Raw genomic sequence first — 18,831 nt, 5'->3', positions numbered from 1 at the left:
AGCTGAGCCAGCTGCTCAGAGAAAGTCTGTCAGCTTGCATGTACATGCATTTAGGCTGATTTGTCTCAGATCCTGCTGGCAGGCTCAGAGGCACGTTTCACTGCTGGAGATGTTACGCCGTTGTCTGGCAACCCCCTTGATCAGAGTTGTGCCGCATGACCGGCTCAATGTAAGGTGTGAGTTCACTATCTTGCTCGTGCAAAAGACAGCTGGTAAATTTTGAAACGCAGCATGTGCATTCATTGATCTGTTACCTGCCCTTCAGCGCTCATTTCCTGGATTCATTATGAGCCGTCGTTTTGATCTGCTGGCCGAGGAACCGCAGGGCTCCGCCGCACACTCGTTACTCATTTGAAACTAGAGGAAGTAAATATAAATGTGTCAAATTTAAATTCAAGACTGGTCTAAATTCAGATTAAATGATTGTATCAGTTCTTTTGGGGGGTTTCGGCACGGCGACACACTGATTAGCACATCCGCCTCACAGTTCAAAGGTGCAGGGTTCGATTCCGGCTTCGGACTTTGTGTATGGTGTTTGCATGTTCTCCCCGTCCCAAGTGTTAGGTTGAGAAATTTGTCAGTATGGTCGCGAGTGGGGCTGCCTCCGAGGGCCTCTTAGGATTCCAATTTGACTCATATCGAAGGTCCGTGTCACGACGACACTGAACCCAAACACTTTATTAGTAAGTAAAGAAGCACTTGGCTGATGCCTCATGCCAGCTCCCGCAGAGCCACAGACTGCTGTTTATTTGAAACAGCAACATACAGTAGAGCACCAAGATACAAAAAAAAAAAAGCACTTTTCAAAAATCAAAGCACACTTGAAACATCCAAAGAGACTAAAGAACATACAGTAGTACAAGTCAGCTTTAAATTCACTTTTGGCTCAGCGCTTGATCATTTTGAACAGCAGCGCCCGTCAGATGGAGACGGCTGCTCATCTGAGCGCCAGCCATGTCAGGGCTTGTCAGGATTTTGAAAATGTTTCAGCCTCCCAAGACAGCCATGTGTGTTCTATACATTCGCTTGTGTTTCTTTGCAGCCGATTATTAAAATACAGAGACTATAAAAAATATTTGTACCTAGTACAGCATAATGACATCGAGACAGTATTTGTGTGTCTATATATATATATATATATATATATATATTCATAAATAATTTAACACATAGATAAATAAATATTCTATGTGCAGATTACGAATCTTCATCAAAGCCTTTGCTTAGCGCAGACTCCAAATGTTGAGACGACTGACCCTGATGTCCGAAAGTCTGGATGAAAGGCCATGTGTTCATATGGACGGACGTTGGTGTTGCTCGCCAACGTTCCTCTCACCGCGCTAGTCTCTAACCGCGCTGGCAGTCGTTCTTGCTGCAGGTGGCCTGGCGTTCAATCTGCCAGGTGCCCTCTTCGTACGTGCAGTAGCAGATTGTACACTCGTCGATCTTTACCTCTCGTCCGGCCGGTATCACTGTTGTGTCTGCGAAGCAGTTGGGTCCTGTTGGCAAGAATAAGAATGGGAAATGAGAATTGCAAAGGAATGAGAAAGAGAGAGAGACGTTTGTCACACTTAAACGCTTCGCATCATCAAACCAAGTAAATATCAAAGACAATGCAAGTAAACACAAATTGCAGTTAATGTAAATTAGTGAATGTATTTTTTTTAAATAAATACATAAATATATAAATATAAATATAATAAATATAAATATTATATATATATATATATATATATATATATATAAATATAAATATAATAAATATAAATATTATATATATATATATATATATATATATATATATATAAAAACACATACATACACATCACCCTGTGTGGAAAATGAATGCCACCTTGGGCCACCCTCAGCAACAACCGAAATCAAGCATTTACTATAATTGGCGTTCACATCTCTGGAGGCATTTTGGCCCAGTCATCCTTGCACAATTGCTGTAATTCAGCAACACGGCCACAGGTTTTCAAGCATGAAAAGCCTTTGAAAGAATATTCCATAGAATCAGATTCAAGACTGGACTTTGATTTGGCCTGACCAAAAACCTTCATATTTTTTATTTAAGCCATTCAAAAGTCTTTTTGCTGATGTGATGATGTGGAACACAAATGTGCTTTCAGCGTAATATCACAAATTCATGCAAGTCATCCAGGTCCTAAAGTAGTAAAGCAGCACTACTACAACCATATTTGAATGTTAGCATGAGCAAAATAGTAAATGGTTGGGTGGATAAACAATAACTACTGTAAAACAGGCATTGCTTGATTTTTCTGGCCCAATAGATTTATTCCAAAGAAAAAAATCCTGGCAAAATGTATGCTTCTCGTAATGTAATCTGACAGGCATTTTGTCACACTCTCCTTGAGCAAACTACTCCAGCTGTCTCAATGTTTGAAGGTTACCTTCTCCAGATGTTTCGTAGGATTTTAATCAGGGTTTTGCAGAATAGTCCAATCTACTGTTCTTAAAGAATACCAAAGACTGGCTTTGCTTCTGCCCCCATGAAGGACATTTATAAACATTGTCTGTGTACAGCTCGATCTTTCATCCATAAAGATTAAAGCTACAAGCGTCACTCGATAAGACATGAAAAAGATAAGTCATTTTCAAGTCATAGGCAAACAGACCACAAGCATAGCACAACACTGTTGCAATGAAAAATATGCGCTATCCCAAAATCACGTTATAGTATGACGATGAAAAGGGCAGGAAAATAATTTGGTCGACACACAAATATCAAATTTTGCGATAAGGCTTGTGGGTGTCGTGTATTGCCCTTTTCTGACCGGCGGTAATGAGAAGCAAACCAACATAGAAGTCATTTTTACAGGATGTTTTCACCAGGGTCATTTAAAAGGTGGAATTTACATGCTGACATTTTCCCCCAAACTGCCATGCATCATCCATGCTCTGCTTCTATTTTAGCTTTTCACTGCCATTAACAGGCTCTTGAGACCATTGAGTGCCTTGCCCTTGTTTTATGCAGAGAAACGTTTTCCATTTAGCATCAGACTAGGAAGGAATCTTTTTTTTTTTTTTTACATCAATAATCGAAAACATGAAAATGGATCTACTGGTGTAATAGTAAGGGCCAAAGATCAAATGTTGAATAATTTTGGCATCTCCAAAGACTTTTTTTGGGTCAACACACACTTAGTACTCAACGGAGCAAACCCTAAGTGAACTGCGGCCCTTTTTTCAATTCAGTCATGTCGTAACGGTGAGCTTTAAAAGATTCATCTTTGGGTTTCAGGTCTTGCTTGTTTGTGAGTACTCTTTTACCATCCAATATGCTATCAATTTTGATTTGTGTAATGCAGTTCACATCAAGATGGCCGCACTTTTGTATCTCGAAACAACCATCTCTGACAGACAATACAAATGTTTTTTAGTAGATTCTCTTTTTTTCCTTCTCACTTTCTGATCCTCTAACAAGTACATTATGGTGGTTGGCTGGCAACCAGTTCAGGGTATGCCCCACCTCTCGCCTCACGGATGTGCTCAGCGTACCGCCAAGCTCTTAAAACCTACTTGTGAATTCCTTTCAAAATTATCTTTTTCTTCTTATTTCCTGAACTTGCCTCAAGCACAAATCGAACTTCTGGTACAGGAGAATATGCCAAATAAAATAAATAAATGAAAATGAATGAATGAATACATAAATAAATATGTCCCATAGGACACTTTTGCTAATGTTACCCAAGCAGTAGTGGAAATCGTAACACAATAAGACACAAAATGTGTTTTAGCTCTCAATTATAAATGAATAAATTATGGATTTTTCTTTCTCTACCCTTTTGAATGGCTGTTTTCTCCTCGTGCTTTCTTCTTCAGCCACCAGGGGGGAAAAAAAAGGTCATAAAGCATCCATTATCTCCCCAGCCTCACCACACGAAATATAAACTCGACAGGAATTGTGTCTCGCAGCATCAGGTATAGCATAACAATGGCCATTTCTTGCACTAACAAGCTCTCAAGCTGCTGGTTATACATTACGATGTAATTAGGGGACTGACGAATGAGGAGTCTTTCCGCTGCAGCCGCCGCATTTCACTAGGTGTCAGCAGCCAGAAGAAGTGTGCTGCTAGCACATCAATCAATGCGAACAGCCTGTCAAAATGTCAACCTCAACACATTCATAAGTCCTTTCGATGCCGACATGCACCCTTACTGGGGAACATCTCGTCTTGTGGCCGTGGACGACTGTCCTCCCCCATTTGTCATCATTAGGGATCCTTACGACAACGTGTCAAAGATTTGCAAGGACAATAATATTGTAAAACACACGTCAACCCTTATCTTGATAAGACTGTGAAACACCCACAGTTGCATCGGTGCATGGATTTCATTTTGATCACTATTTTATTCTTTTCTCATGGTTTCATTCTGCATCAGTTAATGTATTTTCCACGCAGCACGTTTGATCGCACGAGAGCTTTTCAACGACACTCACACGTTCACTACTGTTTACGAAGATGTGACAAAGGCAGCATATGGAAATGATGTGCCATTAGCACCTGTAGCTTGAAAAGCAGACAACAGAAGAGAGCACACTTTCAAACACTCACATCCCATCTTTTAAAAAAAAAAAAAATGAAAACCAACAGATCTCAATTATCCGGAGAGAAAAGTAGATAAAAATCACTCGTCTTAATGGACGTCTTGAGTGTATTTGCATTATAAATACAGGATAAAAGTGTCACTGATGTGTAAAGATAAAACACGAAGGACCAATTTAACAACACAATGAATAAATGAATTCATGATATTAATAGCTTAGAGTGTCTGTATTCCTTCCAGCACGATCTTTTCTTTTTTATGTTTTATCCAGTCACACCACCTCTAATCTTTATGGATGAATCCACCGGGACACCGGCGCCTTGCCTATTGTTTTCAATGTCCTTCATAAGGGCAGAAAAATTGACCCTTTTTCATCGTCGTGCAGGAAATAGGCATATGCAAGGGACATTTAAAAGGACCTGCAAGATCTCCACTTGCAGATGATGCAAAGTTGGTTGCTGTGGAATGGCCACTTGGAAATTGATTTTATACTAAAAAGAAAATACCAGAATCGGGCCCAATGTCTTACCAGGCTTGACTAGCTTCAAATGTGTTAAATTATTCTACAGGATAGTGCTTCTTCTTGGGCTGCCACAAGGATAAACAGGCAACAAGTGTGGAGTTCAATTTCTTATAGTATTTATGTTTTATTTTTTATTTTTTTAGTGCAGCGTGTGTGTGTGTGTTTTTAAGACGCATCTTAAGAGGACCTTAATACTTGCCTTAATTCAAATGAGCCTTTATCGCTCTTGGCAACAGAGCCACCATGTCTCATGTTGCTCAGTTTGAAGTGATATTGGCTCCGGTTCAAATCGTTTATCACCCCCCCCAGATTAGTGCTGACCCTAATGTCTGGGTCTCGGAAAAACACCATTTGTTTCCTTGTACGTTACCAAGACGATAACCTGCAAGAGTAGAGGACCATTTATTTCGATTTCGATTATGGAGAGGCAACTCTGATTTTAATGTCGTTATTTTCATCTATCAAAAGCAGAACCTTCATTTTAAATTGAAAAATAGGAGATGGGGATAAGAATCGATTTGCTTGACTTGACGAACCGAGATGATGACGTGAGCAAAAGCAGCGACCCGCCACTCGTCAAGTTGCAACAGATTGAGGAGTAGTTTTAGAAGGTTTTTGCGGTTTCTTTTTTCTCACTTTCATACTCATAAGTGGAATAACCAAATCATATTTGCAAGACTTTCCAGAACTCCTTTCTATGATTCATTTAATGACAGCAACTGGGACTACTTGATTGTGCCAGAGATCTGCAGATCAGCGGGCCTCTTCTTCACCATCTGCCCAAAGTGGCGACGCAGGAAGCAACAGAGATTGGGACGAGGCTAAAGGCTGGACTAATTGCGAACCCCTTCAAAACTGCCATTCCAAACTCCCAACTCAACAATAAAATGGATGAGCTACGACTGCGGTACTGTGTGATACGGAGATGTGGCTGGGCTCTTTTATCCCTAACTCTGCCAATGAGCTAGCGGGCCATCTACTTTTCTCTTCAGACGGGTAGAACCAACAAGTCCGTAATGTGGACAAGGGGTGTGTGTGTACGTGAACAATATTTAATCACACCACAATAGAGGACATCTGGACATGGAGTGACTCTTATGTTACACTTGCTAAAAGAATCCACAACGATTATCATAATCGGTGTAGTGCTACCCCAAGGTAACGCGAAGGTTGCCATGGAAATGCTGCAGCGTGCCATAGACAAACAGATGGTTATGCACTCAGGCTGTGTTATGATAATGGCAACAGACTTTAATCATGCAAGTTTGAAGTCTGGTGTGGGAGCACTCTCCAATTGATACACACGGCCGTTTATGTTAACTTCATGGACTGTCCTCCCATTGCACCCAAATTCTGGATGACCAATGGGGGAAGTCCAGGCCCCTCAAGAATCGAAGCAGGAACATGGTCCACTCTGGCACAATGTTCCTCTCCTGGTTAAAGTTCTGTCAGAGCTTGGAGTTGAAAGTTCTTCTGACAGGTGATTTTACTAGACAATCCCAGGTGACTCCTTTTGGGGTCCTTCATCATGATATGGTGATGGCTTAAAATAAAGTTTGTCTTGAAGCACTATAAATGAGGTGCCACTATTGTTAAATGAAACTTGACAGCATCCAGTAAATGTCAGTCACAAACTTTATAGGTAAAAATTATCTAAGGATGAGTCAAATGGCAAAAAAAAAGTTGCCTTCATTCACAGCTGTCCTTTGATATTCATGAACAACTGTCTGGGTGAGATGTCAGCCATACCTGGCGCTTTCATCTTCATCCCTTGGCTCTTGCCCAAAATGCCTGCATGCATAACAAGTGAACAACACATCTGAGACAGGGGAACCTGCCATAGTCATCGATTTTTGCATGTCTGAAAAGGCCACGATAATGTCAGTGCATAATTGATCAACTCATCAAACAATGCAATACTTGCATTTAGCGATGAAAGCCATGCAAAAATGCAGACTGGCTCAATCAGCATATGTGTTGTATGAGGAATCTGAATACTAATGTTTCACCCTTGAGATTTATATTCTCAATTTCGATGTACCTTAGAACATTTGCACAGCTACGGCAATTTACTCAGTCCGTCAGTCGGTGTTAAATCACCCCTGGATGAGTAATTTGTTATTTTCCTACTAATGATGTGAGCTTTGATGTGACACATTTCCTACAAGCGACACATCTGCTCCACTTAAACAGCATATGCGAGCAGGGCGACAATTTTAATGGTCGCCGATGAACTTATTTTACACTAATTACTGCGAAGGGTGAAAGAGTTTTTTATTTTCTGTCACGTAGAATTCGTTAACGGTGGGCAGGTGGAATGTGGCAGCGAGTCATAACTATTTCTTTTTAGAGAAAATAGCTCCTTTGTATTGTAGCTGCAAGATGAATGACAAATTTGAATTGCATTTGTTTCCAAAGCAGAAAAAAAAAAAAATCAATGACAACTGCTTTATTTAAGTCTTATTGGTTGTCTTTTGCATTTTTTTTTTTCAATTGGCAATAACATGGACAATTTTGGTATTCATTTTTTTTATAGCGTTTCTTTTCTAGTTGGCTTTTGGATGATGAAGGATGATGAATTTCATTTTGACCTGACGTTAATTATATTTTTCTTCCCTTAACGCATTCAGCCGCTGGCATTAAATTGTAAAAGTGACAAAATTGAAAAATGTGCTGTCACTCACAAGAGAGCAAACTGTGTTGAATTTGAAGTGGCCAGGTCTACTCTCGCCGAATCCAATGAGCAACACTTTTATTTTGATGATCCCTTCAGGGCCGCTGGCTGGCTTTTGGTTCGGGATGGCTTCATTGCACGTGTTCATTGTTTTAAACGTGGCTTGTTGGTGGTGCTGCACAGTTAATTACAGAGCTGTATCATTTCCTGTCTTCCTGGCTACGGGGTATATGAACAGATGATATCATTCAATACGGTGCCATTTCTCACCGCAGCGGGAGCTTCGGCATCACTGTGTGTATGTGTTGGGTACAGGTATGTGTGTTCTGATCATGTGACCTAGTCAACCATTTTTTTAAAAATGATTAAGAATTAATCAACAATTCCAGACACTGATCATGGTAAAGGATGAACGAGATGAGTTTTCTTGTATTTGCTATAAATCGATGAAGGTCGAGTGGATTTTGGGACTAGCATAATAGATAAAATAGCGAGGTTTACCTCTGTTAGCCACATTTATTTTATTTTTGTATTAGTAGTTTGCTGCGTTAGACATGTTGAAGTCAAGCTTATGGTAATATGGGTGGATTCCATTGCAACACAGCAAATCCTTCCCCGGATGAAAAGAGCATGACGGCTTGGTGGCAGTTGTGAATATTATTTGACAGCCATGCCACATCTGTCTCCAAACAGATGCGCATACAACTGAAGCTCAGCAAATTTGCTGTGCAATCCAAAGGGAGAAAACTGGAGCAGTGCCTAAATGTAACACAAAGCTCACAAGCGAACAAACAATCATCTTGTTGCCTGCCAAAATCCAACAGCTAAACATGACTGTCAGTGTCTGCCTGGGGGAAAGAAACAACATTTTGACTCTTAATTTGTATTTTGATCATCACCAACAGTCATTTATGAGCCCATTTTAATTGTATTTCAATGTTATATAATGGCATGTATTATCTATTATTTGTCTACATTTTATTGGGTTGGAATGTAATCTAGATTTCTTTGTATTTCTTTTAAATTCATTTTGTTAAGTATTTGAACATTTCTCATGAATTTCTGCGCCAACATGATAACGCATTAATCTCTCTTTTCTACTTTGGAGGGATTCAAGCAGTATTGTTGCACTATAACTATATTTTTTTGTGTGTGTGCAACATATACTGCATTATCTTTGTTATTCTTTATTCTGAAGGAAATACAAATATATCTATTTGATAGTCCCACCAAGAAAAACAAAGGACCCTTGGACATACTGTTCTCAATGATTGGAAACAAAGTTGTCTTGGAAGGACTGAGCAGCATGGTTTCTGCAGAGTTCTAACACTAAAAACAAAACATGAACATACAGTACCTCCTTCTACCTCGACTTCATAATAGCACCATCAATTTACCGCAGAACAGATGCTGTCGCCACTCTTTGAAATTAGCTGGGAGTAATTTATCAAAAATGTTGAAGGACATGACTGATGAGCCGTGTGTAATATATGACCTTTGAAAAGGAGCTACCAAGTTACTACTACACACAAACGGTGATGAAGCCATTCCTTTGCTGATTTGGATGGACTGACTGAATCAGTGGGCTGCCAATACATTTAAAATAAGTGACTCCACTTACCGCTCTTGCAGATGGGACAGCACTGGTCCGGCTCGTATTCCGGGTCCACACATTCCGTCAGAGGGCAGGCTGACACAGAACACAGCACCTCTCCGCTCGACTCACATCGGCACTTCTCGCACGGTGACACCTGGAAAACACAATTAGCGGAGGCATTGTTTTTTTTTTAATTAATTCCTTGCTATCCCTGTCTCACAATAGCAACGTGATAACATTTCTTAAAAATGACAGACTGTCAAAATGCTGAGTTGGGTTGGAATGGATACTTCAACCTGAGTACAATGCACAGGAAATTTTGAAAATCAGATGAGAGTTTTTTTTGTGTTGTGGAAAAATGCCCTTCGGGCAGAATGTTTTTGTGAGATCTCGTCTTCAGAATGGAGTTAAACGGTACCATTTTATTTTTCCCCAATATTCTCCTCGACCTCTTTCATTTCATGTTTACTCCGAGAACCCTATGCTTTCATTTTTGTGATGTCAAAAAAACGAAACCACCATAAATCATTTCAAAACTTTTTCCATCATAAATGTGACGTATAACCTGTAAAAGCCAATTGAAAAAAAAGCAGCTGAGTTAATGTGGTTGCGCAAGTGTACACACCCTCTTTTAACTAACTCATTCACCGCCATTGACGGCTATAAACGTCAAAGATCCATTTTAACTGGTCTGGCAGCGAATGAGTTAAGAGATGTGCCGTGATCAGAATTATTCCAAAATGTCTTGGCTCTTCAGTTGTTCCTTTCCATATAATAACCCAGAAAAGACTGTCGCTGATTGTGTACAGATTGCCGTTCTGTGAAAGGCTTGTTTGTCAGTCCCTTGTGTATAGCAGCACATCTTTGGTTCTATCAAGAGCGCTAAGGTTAATTCAGACAGTATTGTTGCTGATTGCAGAGGCTTTCGCCTCCGCATGCCACTTGAAAAATGGAGCGCGGCAGCACTTCCCAAGGAAGTTAGCAATCACGCATAACAACCTGGCTGTTGCAAATCCCAAGGCACAGCCAAAGGCTAATATATGATGCTTGTGTCAGAAAGTTTTTTTTGCAGCTTTAGCTCGGCACACCTTTCTCATAAAACCGCTTCTAACATCTCGAGCAATCTCAAGATACACTGACTTGCACTTGTAAGAGAGTACTGTAACCGTATGAAGACTTCGAAAACGAGCCGACAGAAATCTTCTAGAACGAACAAAAACAAGTGCTGATCTTTGCCATTAGAAGTCTGCACTTCATGCCTTCTTCCTCGCCTGCAACTACTTTTTTTATTTGTAGTGCTTGACAATTTGAACGTCAAAGGAGGTTTTGGCAGCCTTTTGCTCCGCAGTGAATGCAGATCATGAACTCACCTTAAACTCCTCTAGCGAAGCGTAGATCTTTCCCCGAAATTCGCAGTAGTTCTTTTTCTCCTTGCATTGCGGGCAGCATTGCCTTGTGTCCACTTTAATGCAGCGAGGATGCACCCTGGGACAATCGGGCTTGCTGCATAGAGGACCTTCATCTGTACAAAGGCAAGGGCACGTGGACGGGCCTGGGGTGAATTGCTCACCGATCGCGAATACAAAACCGCTCTCATCCATGCAGCCTTTACCCCTGTAGTCCGGGTAGGCGTACTCGTCGATGGCTTCCAAGGACAGGGTGACGTCACTTGTGGGACCCACGTCAATTTGTTTGAACTTATCTTGATCAGTCCACAGCTCTTGGGACTTCCCACCCTTCGATCTGAGGTTAGATCTGGCACGGCTCGTGCCCGTTCTGTTTAGACCCAAAGTATTGTTGTCCTCGGGCTGCAGTTGCTTGGGGACCACTTTGTCCTCTCTGGCTTGGGTCAAGACCTTTTCCAGACGTTCACGGCTAACCGGTAGAGTCGTTAGAGGATTACTTTCAGCCCCATTCATCAGGAACCAGAGAACAAAGAGAACCTCTGCTGTCATGGCAACGGAGTGCAGCATCTCTCCCCACCACCGGCGAGGTGGGAAAACACCTTGACTCACATAACACACTTCACAGCTCAGGTGTGAGCCAGTCCATCTGGAAAGAGAAAATTAAACTGGGGTTATGTGCTCAGTATTTTGTCACTTTTTATTCAATGACTGGGCTTTGGTACAGGGTTACACATTCATGTGGCTTTGTTCCATCAAACGGGCAAAAATCCCCCAGAAAATTGAAGATCGGGGAATTGGATTGTTCAGATGGGGAACATTCACAGACCTGTGTTAGGAAATCGATGCGGCGTGATACTGGAACAGTTCACTGCATCAATCAGTCTTGTTGGTGGCAAAGAGGAAAAACCTGAATCCAACATTCTAAAGCTCCTCTGCTCCTCTTAACGGAACAAAAAGCCTCGATCAATTCACTTCTTAAAATGAATCTCAGTAAGAGGGATTGATTTAAAAAAAAAAAAAAAACATAATTGATGTCACGGTAACCGTAACAAGCCGTTTAAAGTGAAGAAGCTTTTTTTTTTTTACCACGCAGACTCTCGAGTTAAAAATCTCCTTGGAGCTTTCTTTTGTGTTGTAATCACATGTAACTGCACATCTTTTGAATGTAGCCTTTATACGTTAATATGCAACACCTCGGGAGGAGTAGAACCCTGAAGTAAACTGCAAACACAGCATAGTTGATTAAAAACAAAAAAGGCTGTGCTGGATATTTTTATTTTTGCCTCTTGCTAAACTTGATTTACTCTGGCACTTTGAAATTCAAATGCCTGCTATGACGCTTTGCTGCGCTCGGTGGCCTACTTCCATTTATTTCCTTACCGTTGCCGAGGCCACGCAAAGGCAGCAATTGTATTGATGTTAACAATTACATACAATGATATAATTAGTCTGTGTCGACTAACTACATTTCAAATAATCCAATGTGAATTTATTCCAGCCTAGTTCAATGCATGGATTCACTTTAAGACTCTGGAGTGACAGAATATAGAGAAGTTAGAGTCAGCACATGATGTTATTTAGACAACCTGACAAAATATTCTCAAACCGCTGGCAGTATTGGAGCAATGTTTATAGCTGATTTGCTTTTTTTTGAGGCAGAAGCTTTTGAGTTGTAGCGGGAGAGAAAGGCAGCGGAGAGAGAGCGAGAACGAGAGATGAAAAGATGAGTCCATTAGTAAAAGAACCTCACCCCCCGAACCACCTTAACAGCTGTTACAAGTGGTCACATGGCTTTTTATGTCACTGTGAAAGTAATGGTAATAAATTTAAAAAAAATATTAATTGCCTGATTAAAAAAATAGATTAGAAAAGTTAAATTGTCACACAGAAAGCATTGTAATTAGATTTTCCCAAAATACTTCAGCTCTAACTATAATAAAAAAACTGGTGTGTTGAAAATACACCTACAGTAATACAAGTTATAAATGGAACACCAAAAAGGACACACGTATTTTTTTTTCGCCGGTGAGGAGAACCTGTGATTGCAGTCTTACTGTTTTTGAAATGACTTACAGGTGATGGTCTTTTTTTTTTCTATTATTTGTTATTAGCTAAGGATTAAAACGTCTTCCTTGAAGTTATTGAGCTGTCTTTTTATTTTGTTGTTTGGAAGACTATAAAACACATTGTTGTTAACAGCTTTGTGAAAATAACATGATCTATATTGTGTATCGCCGCCATTCTGTCAAAAAATACAGAGATAAGACATAACAATTCTACAGAGGACCACAAAAAATAAAGGGAAAAAAATGGACTGATCTTATAATGTTCTAAAGTTGTTTACTACCTCTGGGCGCTATTGTCCCAAAACTAAAATATATAAATGTGCCTTGATCATAAACCTTCCATTATACTAGCCTTTTTTTTTTTTTTTTGTCCTTGTATCTTTAAAGAGCTAAAAAAATGAGCAGGAGGAATTGAGGACATCCATTGCTAAAGAAGAAATCCATTGCATTGGAGTACAAAAAGGAAAACTGACTGTAGGACAGGCTTCATTCATTCTGAATTGTTATAGTATTTTTTTGCAGCTTTTTCAAGGTGATTCTATTCAAAACTTAATAATGCTGTTTCATTGGAAATCACATATTTTCCTTGAGTTCTCTGCATTGTGTCAGCTCTATTAAGATACAAATCAGCCCTGGTGTGTCTTTATTTTCTGGATTTTATATATATGTACATGCCGATCGTGTACTTTGCCACTGAAATTGGCAAAGGTGATAGATAGCGACAACCCACAATGTCATAAACACTCCATTATCCACAAATCCCAAAGGAGTTGTGTGATAAACTGCTTCAATTATTTTGGGGAGAAACGCCAAAACACTCCCAATCCAGAGTTGTGCTGTGTTCGGCACATTTTCCACACACTCTAAAAATACATTTCCAGGTTTTAAGGAGCACAATCAAAAAAAAAAATAATGCATATGTATGTTTGACTGTATATATTTTGGGCTTCGTCACACTTGGTAGTTGCATGTGGGCGGGAACTTATAAAAGCCCTATAACATGACTGAATTGTTGTGTCTTTGTATTACTCGAGGTGCAACTTGCTTTTAAGACTCGTATTTACTGCGGTGTAGCAATTCTCTGTTTGCAATGAGAGTCGAAATGAAGCCTTTTAAACTGAGAATATGCGGTGAGGTGATTTTTCACATGAGGTGGTCTCGTTCCTTTCTCTGCATGCTTCCAAATATTGGGCATCTCTGAAGCAACTCCAATGTTGGGAATATTTAAGTTCCCAAACTGTCAATTAAAAAAAGATACATGGTCTGCATATGACTCACAAAACAATATTTGTATTTATATTGCTTAGTGGTGGACCACAGGGGTTTTGGGGAGCCAGGCAAAATGTTTGCTCATTTTATTCCTTTAATAAGTAAGTGTGAGGTGTTGAAACAAACCTCAAGGGGGATGTATATATATGTATATATTAATGAGTCGTATACCATATTTCCGTAGTTTGTTGACACATTTCAAATCAAATGATAGATGGGTAAACAATTTTAAAGTAACGAAACAGATTTGTTTGTTAGGCTGCATTTCCTTGATTGACTACGGGAAAAATGAATTTAAATCAATAATATTATAATGTTTTTCTGTTCATGTTGGATGAAAATAGAGAAAATGTGCTTTTCCACATAGTTAAATGAGTGTTTATATCAAATGTTGTTAGTAAAGTACAGAGATTGAGCTAATTTTGCAAACAATGTAAAACTCTTTACAATTGTCGGTCGGCTTGCAAAAAAACGATAGGATGATCTTATTCTCAGTTATATTTTCTGCTTTTGACATCATCGTTATATAGTATAGACCACGTAATCCTTCCCTGCAGAGTTATTGCACCATAATATTGCCTGACGTCATGTTCTTCTTTTGAACACAAACTACGTGAGAATGAATCAACACTGCCTTGGCTGGTTGCAACCAAGGCGTGTATTCTATTTTGCTTTAATTGCTTTAATAGGCCATTAGTCCACATAACAGTCGGAAGTCTGAATTGATTTGTGCGTGATTAGACCAAACTGTGTACATACACGCAACTGAAACCAGTGTTGGCTTTTTGCATAGCTGTGACATATTTCTTGGCTAATGTGACATCTAATAATGTAACATGTTTAAAGGTTACTACGCAGTTCCACGGTAAGAAAAAAATATATACAGCTCATGATTGAGGTGCATCGGTGCGTGAATCGTTTTGCAAAATAATTGTAAGTGAATCGAATGTTGGGCTGATGGGAAATTCACTCCTCGCTATAAAGTCAATCCAAAAATCCAATTGCTCTTATTGAAGGATCAAAAACATAAAAGGGTAAGCAGCATTTAATGCTCCACCAACTTTCCTGATTCCAGATAATGATAAATAGTGAAACTCTAAATGTGAATGATCATCAATGAATTTGCATTTGATTGTTTGTCACAGCAAAGCTATACAGCAATATTGAAGCGCAAAAGGTTTTATTGTTGTCTTATAATGTAACATACTCTGTGCAAGCGATTGTTTTTGTCAGAGGAATACATTACACTTTGTGTTAATTCGATTTGGTTTAATGTGTGAACACATTTGGGGGATTGGATGCCCAAATAAAACACATTAGATGTCCAGTTACAGCAGACCTAAATGGTGAATATGATTATTTTTAAAACGAAGGAAAGATTGCTAATGCAAGAGTAAATAGAGCAAACATCAGAAGATTGCCTGATAATGCAATTGGGCCTTGCAGCATATTAACACTAAATAAAAAACTTTCACACAAAGCATCAGCACTAAAAACAGGTTTACGGCTCAATAAAGGTTTTTATTTTTGTCTCCTAATAAAAGCGAGATAATCAAGGTGATGAATGTTAAAACAATGCAACATGAGTAAGATATCTCAAAACAAAACAAGAACTACTTTTGACTTACTTAATGATACTGAGAGCTTTTCCTTGACACAAAGCCAAATTTACAACAAATTATCTTCACATCATTGCCCAGCTCTGCTATTAATATTGTAAATTTGCTATTGATCCACATTTTTTTTCTTTTTTTTTTGGGATGGGGCGGGTGGACTTTATGATCCTGATCTCCACTGACATTTAAATGTTACTTTGACTTTCTGCAGGGAGCCAAAAAAAAAACGCTTCTTTTGCAACATGAGCAGATTAGCGATGTCACTTTGCACACACGTTCCCAAAGTCAAAGGTCAATATTTTGCTCACGTCGACATATTTGTCACAGTTGATCACTGAGGTGCAGCCGCGGTGATTAATCAAAGAGAGATTTAACCTGGCTGTTAGTTCACGATTCAATGATTCCCACCGTAGCGTTGATGGATGACTCATAATAAATATTGTTGCTTTCATTACCAAGCAGAGGAAATAAAGCCCGTAAGTCTTGAGAAGGAGCATTAAGTCAGGGAGAAAATTTAGCTCAAGCTTGACTAATTGGACACTACTCATTCTATTCCACTAGATTAGTCTGACAAGACTTCAATAATATAACAAGTGGAGAAAAGGTTGACCTGCCTCTTGCGCTCTTCAGTCATGTCACTCAGATTTGTCTTCCAGGGTTGCTTTGAGCAAATGAAGCAACACATTCACTTATTCACTGCCATTGACTCATATAGACGTGAAAGATAAAATACGACTTTTGACGTCTATATGCGTCAATGGTAGTGAATGAGTCAATGCTATAAATAAGCTGAAATAAATTGAGGCGGAATTCCTATCTTCAGGAATTTTCCTCACGTGAGCTGAGACTGTTTTTGTTGATAATTACTAGCTCTGCTGAATTATTCAAAAGAATCAAATCTATTACGGCCATGTTTCATCCACATGACCGGTGACATCCAGAGATGAGCTCGCAGCCTCGTGTTTTGATTTGTGTGGTAGGGCTGTTGTTGCAAAGCTAACACAGGTTGGCTGGCAATGAACCTCCACGGCGAGTATCGTGTTCAAAATGTCTTCGTGAATAAAAGTCAAACGATGTCCCTCTGTCACATCAAACTGGATGTCATTTAGAGGAAAAGCAAGTCCACGGGCTAGAATTAAATCAGACTCGCAGTATGCCTGCACAGCTGTCTGCACTTGATTTTTTTTTTTTTTTTTTTGCTGAATCTGATTCCTTAGCTTCACTGCTCCAACATTCAAACATCTACACAAATGTGGAAGGAAATGATTTACTTTGGGTCAATTTGCGACAAAGCGCATTGCAAGGGCTAAGACATGAAAGCTTAGGACAGTTCTTGCTTGTGTGCTCCGATCTGACAGGGCAGAGAAAGCATTGAATTAATGATGCCATGTTAAAAGAAATGAAACAGGTAAAGGGTGGAATCATGTCGTCTAATTAGAAGAAGAATGTACACCAAAGCAGAGTATTGAGCCATCTGCTAGCAAATCATTTGCTGTCGAACTGAATTTGATCCTTTCACTGCAAATCTTACAAGTGACCTACATGAAAAGAAAGTTTTTGCAAACATATAACCCACTCTTGTAAAACTGTCATGTAATCTTTGGATCATGTGGAATGGAATAAAGGTGAAAATGTGCTTGTGTGCACAATTCCAGCCAGGAAAAGTAAAAAAAAAAAAAAAAAAGAACTGAGGCGATATTAAAGGGCAGAGTGCAGCATATGACACATTGTGTATATTCCTTTTTGATGTGGCTCACCCAGAGATGTAGTGACATTTACATTTTCTGGATACAAAAATAAGGAAAGCTCACCCTAGCATACGTTCCCGAATATAATCTGAATAGAATTCCATTGTACATGTAATTTGTCAAACATTTATTTTCTCCTCCCATCTTTAAGATGCACACTAAAGGAAGACATGCAGCATCCACAGGTGCAAAAAAAAATATTATACTGTAAATGCACTGGAATGTTTTTTTTTTTTTTTTTATAATAATCATAATAATTACAGGTTGTAATCCTCTCATAAGTGCACTGAAAAACAAACCAAATATCAATCAATATAACAATGACGTGAACCTACCTGTGATAATCGTACGGTTCCGTCAGCGCTTTTGGATCACCGCTACACACAGTTCGAAGGAACCCAGACAGAAACAAATGATCACAACAAGTGCAGGATGGTCCACTTTGTCAAACGGTGGTTCTCTAGAAGATCGTTTTTTAACTTTAGTCGTCTCACAAGAATATGCAAGGTGCTCCGTTCTCTGCTTGTCATTCGGAGAGTCTGATGCTCCACACGCGCGGGCACTTTATTCTCTCTCCTCAAATTATTAAATAAATGGAGGCGGAGTGCTTTAGTTCCTGCAACTAACAATCTGGCCGCCAGGTGGCACGATTTAAAAGACTGAACTGCTGATGGGGCAAGGAAATCTGGTGATCCAGATTGGTTTTATACTCTGTCGGTTAATTGGGCACGGAGCCGTTAAAAGTGATCATTCATTTTATGTATTTTTTTTTTCCATATGTTATCAAGATAAAATAGGTAATAAACTATTATAATTGGATTTGTGCAGTTCAACCAGTTCAACACTTATTGAGCCATTTTATATTTGAGATCAATCCTTTCTAGTTAAAATTGTGGAAGATACATTGAAACTACAATTTTTATTATTCAAGTTACATATTTACAGGGTTGTTGTTTTTTAAGTTGCTTTTTGTAAGCCTAGTATTGATTTCATTTCCAGTATGAAGACCACTCCGTTCGCTTTGGTTTACAAAATAATTCATTCATTATCTTGGCATTAGAGGTCGGCTGTGACCCGAAAACTTTGAACATCCATTAGCATACACACAAAAGTGCTCTCCGCTGTTACCGTTTTGCCTGAGGTTGAATGTCAATCTTCACTGTCATTTTATTTGGGCCCCATTAAATTATTGATCATATGCACTTCAAAATTTTCATCAACAAAATGGCCAATGTGGTTCCCCAGTCGGAAGGGTCAATTCAAGGGTGGAACAACACAGCAATGGAGACAAAAAGTAACACTACACTACACTAGCAGCCGGTTAATGATACAGTGCTGCAATGTTTACACTTGAATGTAA

At 39.3% G+C, this 18,831-nt stretch overlaps 1 protein-coding gene across 2 annotated transcripts; it reads right to left on the bottom strand.

Moving 5' to 3' along the window:
* Positions 1-248: 248 nt before the first annotated feature.
* Positions 249-18,060, bottom strand: vwc2 (von Willebrand factor C domain containing 2). 2 transcript variants are annotated; one of them, XM_037272386.1, is made up of 5 exons: positions 17,807-18,060; positions 10,979-11,418; positions 10,737-10,888; positions 9,391-9,520; positions 249-1,499 (listed from the first exon to the last, which is right to left on the bottom strand). In XM_037272386.1, the coding sequence occupies exons 2-5, from the start codon at positions 11,337-11,339 to the stop codon at positions 1,348-1,350; spliced, it is 795 nt and encodes a 264-aa protein (XP_037128281.1). In that variant the 5' UTR covers positions 11,340-11,418; positions 17,807-18,060; the 3' UTR covers positions 249-1,347. The 2 variants fall into 2 exon arrangements, with proteins under 2 accessions (XP_037128281.1, XP_037128280.1); XM_037272385.1 differs by having other exon boundaries at positions 10,737-11,418; positions 17,807-18,059.
* Positions 18,061-18,831: the final 771 nt, after the last annotated feature.

This window comes from Syngnathus acus, chromosome 15, assembly GCF_901709675.1.
Source record: "Syngnathus acus chromosome 15, fSynAcu1.2, whole genome shotgun sequence".
Lineage (NCBI taxonomy): Eukaryota > Metazoa > Chordata > Actinopteri > Syngnathiformes > Syngnathidae > Syngnathus > Syngnathus acus.
The sequence above is the reverse complement of the archived record's forward strand: the minus strand, read 5'-3'. Positions and strand labels throughout refer to the sequence as shown.